This window comes from Mixophyes fleayi, chromosome 12 (genome assembly GCF_038048845.1).
Source record: "Mixophyes fleayi isolate aMixFle1 chromosome 12, aMixFle1.hap1, whole genome shotgun sequence".
Classification (NCBI taxonomy): domain Eukaryota; kingdom Metazoa; phylum Chordata; class Amphibia; order Anura; family Limnodynastidae; genus Mixophyes; species Mixophyes fleayi.
The window spans coordinates 47039804-47054701 of NC_134413.1; the positions used below are offsets into that span (position 1 = coordinate 47039804).

The 14898-nt window shown below is 39.3% G+C and overlaps 1 protein-coding gene across 3 annotated transcripts in view; it reads left to right on the forward strand.

The window, feature by feature from the left end:
* FSIP1 (fibrous sheath interacting protein 1) overlaps positions 1-14898 on the forward strand; it is a 75260-nt gene that overhangs the window by 23172 nt on the left and 37190 nt on the right. For 2 of the 3 annotated variants that reach the window (XM_075193207.1, XM_075193209.1), the window contains 3 exons: positions 3617-3786; positions 4343-4433; positions 12919-13008. In XM_075193207.1, the coding sequence (XP_075049308.1) occupies positions 3617-3786; positions 4343-4433; positions 12919-13008 (351 nt within the window). The remainder of the gene's footprint in view (positions 1-3616; positions 3787-4342; positions 4434-12918; positions 13009-14898) is intronic. The other variant, XM_075193208.1, reaches the window with a different exon arrangement.

The window sequence follows — 14898 nt, forward strand, 5'->3', positions numbered from 1 at the left end:
GGATGTGAGGGCAGAGGGTCCTATTTGATCTGTAATATCACATTTGGTCCAGTTCAATATAAGGAGCATAATCCATAAACAAATTAGAGATATTTCCCCAGTTCAGGGTCCATTTCCAAGGTAACTTATTCTAAGATAATTTTTTGGTTGTCTAAATCTTTCAGACATCCTGTAAACTCCTCGTATTTGTTCTGCAGATCAAGAACCATGTAGTTCCTATTATTGTTTGTTCCCTTTTGCATCATCATCATCACCATTTATTTATATAGCGCCACTAATTCCGCAGCGCTGTACAGAAAACTCACTCACATCAGTCCCTGCCCCATTGGAGCTTACAGTCTAAATTCCCTAACACACAGACACAGACACAGACACACACACAGACACACACACAGACACAGATTAGGGTTAATTTGTTAGCAGCCAATTAACCTACCAGTATGTGTTTTGGAGTGTGGAAGGAAACCAGAGCACCCGGAGGAAACCTATGCAAACACGGGGAGAACATACAAACTCCACACAGATAAGGCCATGGTCCGGAATTGAACTCATGACCCCCAGTGCTGTAAGGCAGACGTGCTAACCACTACGCCACCGTGCTACCCCATGTAGTCTTTCTCCTGTACTGTGACCTCGGTTGGTGCTTATTTAATAGGATTAGTAAGACCTTCCTGCATAGAATTAGTATGGGCAGGAGTAATCTATCCCTGCTACTTTATATATTTTTATTTTATAGTGCGCGAGGGAAGGTAGCCCATGATTCTTAGACCAGGGGAAGTTTTGCCTTGAAAGCCATTGTCACTTTAAAGTTCCCCTGCAAAGTCACTAATATCCGGCAACTTACAGAAAACGATACTTTATAGCATTTACCCCTGGGTCTCTTTGTAAGTTTGTGTGAAATGATTTGTGTTGCTCCCTTGTTTCCCAGAATTTCCAAACAGACTTAGGGCAAAAATGTGGCTATGTTTAGCCACAATTATGGACACAATGATCAGAACTCCTTGGTTAAGCACCAACTTGCCTTGCAACACACATAAACCCTCAATTATCATCTCTTTTATGAGTTTACATTATTGTACTACTTTTCCAAATGTGATTTATATTGAGATTATATTTCTCATTGGTAACTTATGGCTCTACGTCAATACAATTTGCTTGTTCCTGGGTGAACCTAACTCTTGAACTGTTTTGATTGTTTTCTTTAATCCAAAGTGGATAGTTGTGGCTTTGAATAGTATACAAGCCATACAGTCTTATTATAAATATCCAATGGTTAGGTTTTATTTTTCTTCTACTGTCCAGATTTTATAAACCATGGATGTATCTTTATAAAAAACAGTTCTCTGTGCAGAGCTGTCCGGAAATAAATTATCAGTTCAGCCAATAAACTAATCATGTGGGTATTTCTTTATTCACTCTGGGTTAGGTAATGTTCAGCCTGATAAAGCAGTATTGATGATCATACATAGCTGGTTAAGTAGGTTTCCTAGTGCCTATAATTGAGTCCACTAGTCACTGTCTACATGTTGCTGGGGACGCCATAAATAAGAGAAGCGTTCTAGGGAATGGTGAAGGGGAAAGAAGATTCTGCAGCTGCCAATAAATATTTGGGGATGTGGTTCAGGATAATAAAAAATGAAGTTGAGAAGTACAGGTAAATCCCAAACCTTTTGAAAGGTGTCCTGCTTGTCCAGTTAGATGCCAGACTATATACACATGTCAACAAGGGGACTACACCAGACTTGCCTTTACAAGCCATCGCCCCTTTAAATTTTAGCTGCGAAGATGCCGATCTCCCGCAAGATGAAAAAACCGGGGTATGATACATTTACCCCCTGATTGGAACTGTCACAAAGGCACAGGACTAGTGTACTTTTATTTTCTGTCATTTGGGATTTCTCATTTTAATGCCGTATATAAGTCACTGAATCACTCATGAAATATAAATATATATATCTATAATATAAATGTCTAGTGGCGTGTGTTAGTCTGTCTGTGTGTGAAAAAAAAAAAAACAAGCTGCAGCGCCACCTGCTGGGCAGAGTTATACACTGACCTATATATTTCTTGAAGGAGAAGTGACAGTTGGGAGTGGTTGGTGGTTCCCGGGGGTGACAGTGGGGAGTTTTTAACACCTTAAGTGGCTTGATTTGACTAGAATGCATGAGTATCATGCACGGGTTAACTGACCTACTAAATTCTTAGTGTGTGTGGGAAAAAAAACCTCAAAAAGGGCTGAAATTTGGTATACTGACATTATTGACGAGTTGAGGGGTCAAACTCATTTTCGTGAGGTAATTTTACCTCATGAACACACATGTGTACAGTGGAGGATCCAGGGGGTGCGATCGGGGCAATCGCCCCCCCTAGCAGGGGTTTGCTGCCGACTGCTGCACAGTATGTGCAGGTCCGTTTGGCAGTGACAGTGTGCTGCCCGGCTGCTCTGATTGTCAGAGCAGCCGGGCAGCACACTGTCCCTGCCTGTCACTGCCGAACGGACCTGCACATACTGTGCAGCCCCCGGCAGCCTCAGAAGTCGGAAAGGGGGCGGGACCTAAATCGCCCCGCCCTAACATCCCCCCGGGGAACAAACATTTTCTAGATCCGCCCCTGCATGTGTAGCGGCGTGTGTTAGTGTGTGTGTGTCTGTGGAAAAAACTATTTTCTCAGAAAGGGCTCATCCGAATGACCTGAAATTTGGTATACTGACATTATTTGACAAAAAAATGCATGAGTATCATGCACGGGTTAACTTGTGTGTGTGTATATATATATATATATATATGACACAAAATAGATACAAAAGGCGCTAGGACACTGCACCAGTATAGTAGTATTAAAGTCCAATGTCTTGAAATGATTCCTTCTTATATAACACTTCCCCTGTGCGGGCGGCTGCCAATCCTCTGAAGCAAGCGGTGTAGCAGGAATAAATCTAAAAGTAAATGAGAGGAGGCGCACAATAGTGTAGTATGGCAAGTTAATGGAGCCAAGTGAAAAATCCAAAAAAGGAACCAAACCACCAGAAATGAGTGAGCCAGAGCTTCCCACCATGTGGGTATCAACAATATCTAAAATAGATATGTATAGCTCATAGGATAGAAAATCACACACAGCCAGATGACGTTCAAAAAGGTATAAACAGGTCACACCAATGAAGATGTATGCGTACCAGAAGCCAATAGTTTAATGGCTTATCTGCAGGATATCCCGTAGACTGTGAGGATGTATTCAATCTTAAGCCACCTTAGGTTATCCCATAGGTTACTTGCTGGTAAGGCTCTACTCCTCTTTCAAATAAAAGGTGCTTCGTTTCATTCTGAAGTAAGAGGTGTCAGGATTGAGGCAGCGGGGCCTGTGAGGGAAAAGCTGGTGGGCAGCAGTGAGACACGATTGTGGGCAGGGGGCCTTTTTGTACACGAATGCAACCAAGATCCGAAAGAAATGGCCATATATATATATATATATATATATATATATATATATAAATATAGGTCCATGAATTGTTACTATGGATGTGTCTATTTGTGTCTTGTCCCACTCTCTTTTTAATGGGTATTATCTATGACATATGTTTGGACCACCTTAAATTTAGTTTTGTATTCTAAATAAACAGATTCCACAGATCTGCCTCAGAGTACAGAAGAATGGATTGACCCTAAACTGCACAAAGCTATCAAGAGGATGAAGGCTCTGGATGAATTGTTATGTAAAAAGATTGAAAGGGAGAAGGAGGTGAAGGCTCAGAGTTTAGAGATCCGAAAACAACTGTGGGAAGAACTCCAGGTAGAGGAATATGTAAACTGTACTAAACAACTTTATTTGGTCTTTGTGAAATTCTGATGTCTACCTTTTAAAGCCGAGACATTTAAAATTCAGGGGTTTGACACTATAATGATCAATGTGAGGTATTGCTTTAAAGGTACACTGGTGATAGTCATTGTTTTTATAATTAAGCAATGCTGTGTGTTTGAGGTGGGGGGATGTGACTCCTCTCTTCCTGACACACCTTGGACGTGAGGCTATTTAAGTGCTACTCATAGGAGCAGTGCTACACACACATTAAACAATGCACTATTTGGCTGTGAACTGCTTTGTTAAGTTGAGCAAACATTCTTAGTCTTCTGCCAAAGCTTTGTCAGCACTTTGGAGCTCCATCTAGTGACATGGAAAATAGAAACTCAATTGTTTAATAATTGTGGGTACACAAACCTTTTTGGTTCTCTGTCTGGCATCATCTGCAGCCCATAAATCACTTATCAGGTTCCTTCACCTGTGTACAGCCAAGATTGTGTTATGTTGCACAATAGTCTCCTGGTTTTACATCTTGTCTCTTCCTTAGCTTGTAACACAGTCTTCAGCACGCAGTCATGAGGAAGTTGTAAATACTATTACATTTCTGGCACTGACTCCACAATTGAATGATGTTAAAGGTAAGTTATGCAACACCTCTTAATGTTTGAAGTTAACCTTAATAATTATAAACAAGTACACTTGTACAAACTCATTGTTTCACATTGATCCACAAAAGTCAAGTATAAGTAAAAGTTAATAAATGCAAACCCGCACAGTGGTTAGCATTGCTGATTTACAGGACTGTGATCACAGGTTAATTTTTGACCAGGACGCTATCATTGTGGAGTTTGTATGTCCTCTCCATGTTTGCGTGGGTTTCCCCCGGATGCTCTGGTTTCCTCCCACACTCCACAGACATACTAGTAGGCTAATTGACTTCTGACTAAAATAAACCACGTGTGTGTGCGTTAGTGAATATAGAGTGTAAGCTCCACTGGACTGATGTGAATGATTAAATATTCTCAGTAAATAATCAAATTCTTATCCTCTTTCACTACATAAAACAACTACACGTTCAGACTTCTTTTACTCAGTTCTACTACTTTTAAGGTTATAACAAAATTGTCCAACAGATGGCAGTATCTCCTTAAAGAACAGCTTATAATTCAAATTCAGCACCATACACTATTTATTTTGTTTTTTGCTTTTCTTATATCTTTTCTTTAACTTTTTAATTGACCAAGGTCACACTTTATATGTGGGAATTACCTTTTTATGCCTGTACATATGTGTTTTTCATGCTTAAAAACCATTGACACACCAATACTTGTGAGATTGTTGAGTTGCTTTATTTTATCTAAAACAAGTTTTTACTTCACTCTTGATTACTGCATTTTTTACATGCCTGCTACATACATTCCTTATGTACAAGCCACAAATTGTAGGTAATTAAACATGGTATTGCATATTCAGCAGAATGCGCTGTGTCAGTTGATGAAACAACTGTTCAGCGTCTTGTTTTTATTTTTTACCCCAATCACCCACTTTTCTCTTTGAACGGTTGGCCAAGAAAATGATCATTATCGTCACTATGTGTCCATCAGGATGATTTACAAATAAAAATGTGCAGTAACTTGTGGCTACAAGTAGGACATTTGCGTTCTCCAGTCTCTCTTACATTAGACTGATCAAATTGTAGATGCAATGGATTATGCCACACTGCACTTTTACCACTAGTGTGTAAATGATCCAAGTATTTAATAAGTGTTAAGACTTAGCGACTTATTTATCAAGCATTTCTAAGCCTTGAATCATGTGGAAACTGTTGTTTCTGCATGGTTAAGGCAAATTTTAGTATCATAACACATTCATCAATGTGCTAATGCAGGAGATGACGTATATATGTCCAGTGTTAACTAAAGTATCGCTCAATACCACCATCCCATAGTTCTCTTTGGAGACAGTGAACTGCAGTAACTTTATCAAACTCTGAAAAAGCTTACATTTTAGGAACTTGAACTCTATATCTATCAATTCCAATCCCAGTTACTATGCCTATGTCTAAGACACTGATGTATTGACTGTGATTGGTCATTCTACTTTCTTTGAGTTGTGCCTGTATCCATAGTTGCCTACTCTTCCGGAATGTCTGGGAGACTCCTGATTTTTTTGGGAGCTCTCCCGGACTCCCGACTGAGCAGGGCAACCTCCCATATCATGCCAGTTAGTTGGTGAAATGGGTGAGGACGGGGCTAAATGCCCTGCTGTGATAGGCTGAAATTGACAGTGTTTGACAGGGGCGGGGCCTAATGACACGCATCGCGTGGCCATACCCCATGACGGTGCCCCCTCCCCTCATTGGCTCGGTGCCAATGTTGACAAGTATGCCTGTATTTTTTTACATTATTACAGGGAGAACTGAGGTTTACATTTCATTTAAATATGCAGACTGGTACTCTCTGTTTTTATTTATTAATAAAATATTTTGCCAACAAGAAATACATTGAGTTACCTCTCATTTTCCAGTGTACATCATATACAGTTCTGGTTACAGAAAAGAGCCAATTATGTATTACAGTACAGTTACACACATGTTTACAATATGAAATGACAGATGATTTAAAATATCTTAGGCTGGAGGCAAATTTAACATTCTCTAGATCAGTGGATTCCAAACTTTTTTAGCTCAAGGCACCCTTAGGGTCTCCATAATATTTTCAAGGCACCCCTAAGCCAAAATAAGTACCAAGTGTTCCCTCACCTTGCTTACCACTGGCTCTTGCTGAGGTACCCCTGTGAGTTCACCGAGGCACCCCTGGGAGCCTAGGCACACAGTTTGGGAACCACTGCTCTAGATGGTTCCAGACTTCTGGTGCCTGGTAGGCAAAAGTATAGTGACCAGTTTGTTTATTGAATTTAGGAACCATTAGCAGGCTTTGGGAAGTGGATGTAAGGTGGTAAGTATTGTGTGCTAGTGGGGTGAGACGTCTGGACAGAACAATGGATATCACAAACCTATCTAAAAAGTGTTTGAATGTTTAGCATGTATAGTGTAGACTTGTGTGGACTCCAGGGACATCCAACCAAGGTCTGATAGAATTTTGCTAGGGTATTGTGGTTACATTAAAAAACAAAATGGCTAATTTTATCTAAAGTACCAGGTGAATTTGAGGTACAGATCTATAAACTCAGTCCTCAGTCTGCAATTGACATAATAGGAATGCAAAATTTGTTTTTATAGAGCAAGCCCAAATTTTAATAAATTTGGATGTCAGGGGGTAAATGTATCAAGCTGCGAATTTCCAATAGGTTTGAAAAGTGGACATGTTGCCTATAGTAACCAATCACATTCTAGCTATCATTTATTTAGTACAATCTACAAAGTGAAAGCTAGAATCTGATTGGTTGCCATAGACAACATCTCCACTTTTCAAACCCACTGGAAATTCGCAGCTTGATACATTTACCCCCAGGATTTCTATATGTAAATTGAAGATGGGTATGAGTCAAGCCATATACCTAGATATTTCTATTTGGATAATAGTGTCCAATTAGAATTAAAGCTTAGTCTAATCTGTAGCTCTGATGATGGACACTTTCGTCATGGTCACAAAATAACATGGATGCTGTACGTTAACCAAAATGCTTGTTGGAATGTAGCCTGCCAATTTACTACTGATTACATTAGTATACCATTTGTGATAGTTTGTTTGTGTGACATTTTAAGCTTTTAGTTTACTATCTGTCCCCATTCACTCACTAATTCTAATGTTTTAACTATTGTTTATCATAAAAATAAAATTTAGCTTTATGTGTTTACGACATTTCACAGTTCACGAAAGATCGTATCAAAATTGATATTTTTATATGCGCCTTATAATTTAGACTTTACAGGCCTGATTTATTAAGGAAAGGAAAGCTAAAAAAGGAGTAAGTTTGCAACTTGGCAAAAACCATGTTGCATTGGAGGGGGAGGTAAATTTAAAATGTGGGGACAGATTTACAGTTGGGGTAGGGCATGTGTGTTACATGATAAAAACCCCAGTATTTAACTTATGTGCCAAATAATAAACTAACTTGCACCCCTTGCTTATAACATGGTTTGTCCAGGAGCAAATTTACTCCCTTTTTTGCCTTACCTTCCTAAATGAATTAGGTCCTACAAGCTTATTTCCAGTGTAAACACTGAAGTATATATCATTGTCATACCTTAACACAGATAACTGTGAAAATAAAATGTTAATATTTCTCAAACAAATCGTGTTGTGTCATGTAGCAACGGGTTACTTTGTTTTTAGTCTAAAATGTTCGTTTATTATCACTTGTCATGTTGCTGATCTCTTTGAACCCCTGTTATCAGATTGGGGAGCATTCAAGCATAGTTTATTGGCCTCCTGGACAGGCCAAAGTTTTTGTGGGAAAATTGCTTAGTATTCAAGACTTTGGGTTAATTAAAGTTCAGCATATATTGCTTATGAGAAACTTCACCTAACCTAAATAAAAATAATAATCTTATACATACATGTTTGAGAAGCCTATTGTGTAAATCTATATTCACTGGTGCAGCTGCAAGCCCATCTCTTGTGGCATGCAAGGATCAGTACAGGACAGCAATGCCTTACACTAGTACCCAGGTCTCAAATCTTACAAAACACTGCAAAGACTTCCCCATTCCAATATGTTCCACATTGGCTCCAGTAGTCCTGGGCAAATTACAAATCATATGTCCTGTGACAATCACGCTAAACACATGATGCTCACACAGGTTTTGCTGAACCACTTTGCTGCACTTTAGTCAGAGATGTCAGGTTGGTATAGTCAGTAAGAGGTGTAGTTTCAGCAGTGAAATAAACAAAAGCATTTTATAATTTCCCATGACCCTGCTTCTGGATAGACATCCAGTTCCCTCACTAAACACCAGTCACTGTATAGCATCGGTCACACCACCCACAACACAAACTGAGCTATTTACCTTTCCTCCTCAGCACTACCTAAACTAAAAATCAATCACACCCATGTGCTCCACCTGTGATCCTGTGCTCTCTGTGTGGAGATTTAACCTTGTCTGCAGCATAGGCAAGCAGACTCCCAGAGATCTTATCAGTCTCTCCTTAGCAGTCTGTGGCAAACTGCATTTTTTCCACAGTCCATATAAATACCAACCTGTGCAATACACATAATCTATCAGCCCTGTGCCAACACAAAATTGTATCAGCCTGTGACCCACATAGAATATACCAATCATGTGGCCATATTATAGTAACCATGTGTCTCCATACCATGTACAATCATATGTCCCAACAGAATGTGCACCTAAACATCACCACCAGTGTAGCAACAAGGGACCATTTAGAACTGATCCCAGACTTATATACCTGCCATGCTCTGTATTTTGTAACATTACACTATTACAGCGTTAGAGGTTGCACTTTTACACAGAAACCATGACCAGGGTTACCACTGAATGGCTTTTGTAATAACATATCATTACAAAATCCTGTGTGTGGTAAGTATTAATGTAGAGCATTCATTTTATATGGTTCCTGGTTGTACTGGAGATCAGGCTGTCATTAACAGTCCACTTCAAGTGTTGTATATAGGGAATCAATGATTCTAGAAAGAGGGCAGAGTACAGTACATAAGGCACATTTATTATTATTTTTTTTTAAAAACAAGTGTTTAATGCCGGTCAAGTAAGATACATTACAAGAGTCAAGTATATTTTACAACATATAGAAAATATTAGTTGAAAAGCTCTCCGTATCTGGGAAAGAGTAGAAGTTAGATTCTGTTAAGGTATACAAAGAGTAACCAGCGATTTTCATTTAAATTAAAAAGAGGGTGGTGTGGCAGACAACATTCTAGAGTAAAAGGACCAGATGGAAGAGAGGGGGAGAGGTGAATGGGAGAAGGATGCGCTTTAAGTAAAGAGTGTACAATATTGAAATTAGGACATCCATGGATCCCAGACTGTATTGAAGGTTTTGGAAGAGTTATGTATAATGCTAGTCATGTACTCCATGCAGTGAGTTTGCCAGATCCTATTAGTCACAGTGTTGATGGAGGGGGGAGCAACCTGCCTCCAATCGATGGCGATTTGGCATGTGGCAGCTGAGATCATGTGGAGGGCTAGTTTATTTTGATGTCCAGTGGCCGAAGGGAACCCCAGGGGTAGAAGAAAAAATTTCGGGTCAAGAGGCAGGGAAATTTGGATCACAGTTTCTATCAAGGCTTTAGCCTTACGCCAAAAAAGGGTCAGTTTCGGGCAGTCCCACCATATATGTAGAAATGAGCCAACACCAGAGCATAAACACCAACATCTATCAGAGGAGTCAGGTAGCATCTTATGGAGGCGTGTGGGGATATAATACCACGGGAAGAGGAGTTTGTATACATTTTCTTTTATTCTGACATATATCGAACTGGAGGCGACATTGTCCCGAATTTCTTTCCATTCCATAAGGCACATTTATTAATTGCTATGGCGAAGGGATTTGTCAAACCTCAAATTACAGTTACATACTTAAACACACATCTATATCCAACATTTTACATTCACCTCCACGTCCTACATTATAACCTCTACACACAGCAATCACATTAGACTGTGTCACACACTTTCTGCACTAATAATGCTACACAGTTATGTTAGACTGGATTTACTGGACAAACAACCTAATGCATTTACACCCAAAACATAGTTGTAGATCTTTTAATCCACTGACCTATGTATTGCCTCAAACTCTACCCAGCATCCATGCCACACTATCATGTCCCTGCTCATAATACAAACCCTTCTAACTGACTGCACTAAGCTATTGCAGTTCAATTATAACGTCACACTCCCACTATTATGTAAACGTCTAACACCACCTTCAAACTATTATACTGAGGCCAGGGCAGGAAGTGAACTGTTACTTTTATTAGTATCTAGCCCCCAAAAATAAAATGTTTCTGTAATTGAGATTTAAAATGTAGTATGCTGTTTTTGTGAATGGAGCATAAATGACATTTGCAACAGCACCCCTCCCAGCTGTCTCGATTTCAGCAGGACAGACCTGATTTTAGGGATCTGGTTGTCCTGCAGGTGGGTATGTTAGGGAGGAGAGGTGTATGTAATGGGCAGTCTAGAGCTAAACAGCACTAGGAATCCCACTGGGGGCATGTCCAAACCATCCCATCGCGATGCAGCCTTGACCCCATGTACCTACACTACCTGGCCTGCTGTCAGGGACAGACATGTTGGGAGGTATGTTATAGTATCCTGTGGTGAATTGGTCTAGCATTCCTTGAAAACAGATGGGGGATCATAGACTGTTTTCTTAATTCATTGTCCATGTGTATTGGGAATGGGCAACTGGCAGTGAATGTGTCTTTTATGCCCTATTCACCATGAGGAGAATGCAGCAAAGGCACAGAAAAATCGCCTGTGTGTATATTTACCTAAATAATTCCTAAAATTCTTCAAATAAAGTGATGAAATTGCAAAGCAGATCACGTAACTTATCCCATTTAAAATTTGGTGTCATATTGCTCACAAAGCATCTCAGTGATAATCAAGAAATCTATCTTATTGTAAGGCTATCAGTAAGAGTCAAGCATGTGAAGTACTTCAGAGTAGTGCACGATCCAAAAGCTCTGCTCTCCTGTGTAGTTTCAGGTGCCAACTATCCGCAAAGGAATTATACACCTAGCATAATTATTCATAAACACCATTTTATACCAAGCGTGACCTCGGCACACTTCAGGTGATGCACACACGAACACCTTCTTGTTTTTTTACATTGCTTTTATTGTCAGGATAGTAAAGTAAATTGACAGTATAGAGTTCCATACACTTTCTTGTGACTCTAACGCTAGATAGACACAGACCAACTCCCTAGCCACCGGCCACTATCTGGCATCGGTCACAACTGAGCAATAAAACAGACAGGTATAGTTTACACTCCTCCCACAGCCCTAACTTGGTGGAGAGGACACTCCCACCTTGCCTTTAAAAGGGAGTTTGCTGCAGGGTTTCTGTTTGATTGCAGACACACCCTGCGAGGCTGCTGCTTGCTGTGAAAAAGATGTTTTTTTAAACCACTTCAAAATATGTTAAATCAGACTCTTTACTATTATTTTGTCACACATATGTTCTCCAGCAGTATCTCTTTAACTTAGTTGAACTACTGTACAAATCTGTAACTGTTTGCAGCCTTCCTCTTTGAGAAGCCTGTGGCAAACACCTCTCTTTGCCACACAAGTATATTTATTGTCAGCTTCCAATAATGGATTTATGTACTTGTAGTAGAAAGTTTTTATAATGAGTAGCAGTCTAAGGTGTAGGGGTTCCGGAGTTGCCCATTATATTATTTCTTAAAATTATTATTATTATTATTATTTTATTACTATTTATTTTTATATCGCCAGCATACTCTACAGCATTTTTAAATTGGGAACAATCACAGTAATATAGGAGACTGGATAGTAACAGGCAGACAAAGATATAAAAGAGCCCTGCTCACAATCTTACAAACTATAGTAAAATAGGAGTTTGAGACACATATTGCACACTGGTCCACCCAGGTGGCAATCGGAAAGTGCTTAGTGGATCCAGTCACACATTAATGTTGGTTTGGGGGTCAGATTTTTTGAGTATGGAAGGAGAAAGAAATATAGGTTTTGAGTGAACTGCCTAGAATGGTGGCAATCAGATACGATAGTCCAGAGAGAATAAGATGATGATTATGGAATTTATTTACGGAATTTATTTATTTTTATGATTGCTTGCCTAAGCATGTGAGATTTCAGGGAACACTGGAAGGTTTGGGGGCTAGGCGAAAGACTTGTACAATGGAAGGAATTCTACACAATGGGAGCAGATCAGAAATCGTCCTGTAACTGGGAATGGCAACGGGTAATGAGTGTGGATGAGAAGTGTAGATCTTGGGCAGAGCACAGAAGGAACAAAACTGTTTGATGGTGAACCGTGAACTAGAAGGGATTCTTTTAATTATTACGTTAACTGGAATTACCAGTATATAGGTATAATGGAGAATACGCAGTACTCGGTATGACTTGGCATAATTATTTGACAGCATATGGCATGCAAACCTTTGACAGTTTTATTCTTTTACTTAGCAGACACCACTGTCTTTGAGAAAACATTTCCGGTATTTTCTACTCAGCCTCCACCTGAAGACTATGATGCTGACCCAGAAGCCTTACAAGGTAACCTCTTGTCTGATTGTGATTACTATGTATTTTGCAACTACTTAATCTCGTGCATTTAGAAAGAATCTCCAATCTTTTCTTGACCCCAGGCAGCAAGACAAATGTATAGAAACATACTGAGAGTGAGTGCTATGTCACCTAAAATATGAACGAGACCCAAAGGAAATACCGACTTTTATTTAACAAAATGTGCCATTTGTTATTTGTTTATTCCTATAGTCTGCCAGTTTTATGGCTACTACTTAGGGGTAATAGCTTGCCACATTTGGAAAACTTTGTTTTCCACTACAAATAGGCAATGGTGACTATCAGGGCTCGCTGTGACATGAGGTCGGAATATAAAGGGAAAAATTGGGCAACTACCTGGTGTCCAGAACAACAGGGGGCCCTAAAGTTCTAGGAAACTTCTGCTGGCGACCAATCCTTTTGCACCCACTTTCTGACCCGATGATATTCTTTCTCTTGCCAATCTCTCAGTTTAGTGTACCATCAGCTGATAAGTGGTTTAGTTCAATCAGCCAGTAGGCTAGTAGATTGATGGACTGCCCCATTGGCAGTAAATATCGTAATCCCTGTAACATCGCTCACACTACCCACACAATGTAAACAAAAATAAATGTCCCTTTTCAAAGTTCAATTTAGCAGCTCCTTCCTTCCAACGCCCCACAACCCGCTGTGGGAAATTCTAAAAATAAAAGTAATAGAGGAAAAATAGCGCTTATGGTGTAGTATTTTGAAAACCATTAATCAGAATTTAGAAAAAAACAGCATATGTTTTTTTATAAAAGAAATGATAGCTTATCTGTGCAGGACTTGATTAGAGCTGATCTTACTAAAATGAATCTAGACCAATCACCTGCCAAAAATCTTACACTATAGATAAAAGTACAGACTGATAAAATGGCCACCTATGTGTGAAATCTTACAAAGAAGGTTTATTTTCAAATGCTGATTAAAAACTCTTACAATAGGTAAAAATGTAAATTCTTGACTGTGTAAACGATGGTTTCTACTCCAATGAGGAACTCCATTTCTGTCCGGATGAAAATTGACAATGTTCCATAAGTGTAGTACTATCCAATAATGTATAGACAGCCGACAATATTGCAATAAAAACTGTGAGGACAACCACCTACTTCGTCAGGATTATGGTTGTCCTCACAATGGCAGGAAGCTCTTCACTGAATAGCAGGAAAGAGAGCCAGCAAGGGTCGGTACCAACTGTTTACAAGAGATTTGGTTGTGTATATTAGACTTGGGATAGAGATATAGCTCGGCACACAATAGCTTCACAATTTTCAACACGTTTGTGAAAACATGCTCTTGTAAGTGCTTCCCAGAGTCCCAGTACCTGAACTGCTGTACTGAACTCTTTCAAGGGACTCTTACATGTAACATCTGCAGCAATAGTTACTAAAACTTTTCTTTATAATGCAAATATGCTCTTTCTTTCCAACTTTAATTGTGATGGGTGCGGTAAAAAAACATATATAAAACGTGTGTCCATATGTATGTTTATATAAAAAAAAATTGTTTGCTTATCCTTGTCATAACAACTGAATCTATCTAGCGCAATAGAAATAGGTTTTGGTTCATATTTTGATCAAAACATTTAAGCTTGCAACCCAGCATTAAGGTTCCTTATTACTTGCAAGTCCCTACACTCACATCTATGCTTCAGACATCACTGAAATACAGTTAAAATCATGTGCAATCATCTCACTACATAAATGTGACAAAAGGTTGGTTTTTAAATCACGCCTAAATAACGCTTTGCAGGTTGGCCGGTCAGCAGCCAGGACAACATATGCATAAAAAAAAATAAAAAAATTGTTTATCAGTGCTTACCAGGGTCCCAATTTGCCCAAAACTGTCCCTGCTTATAAA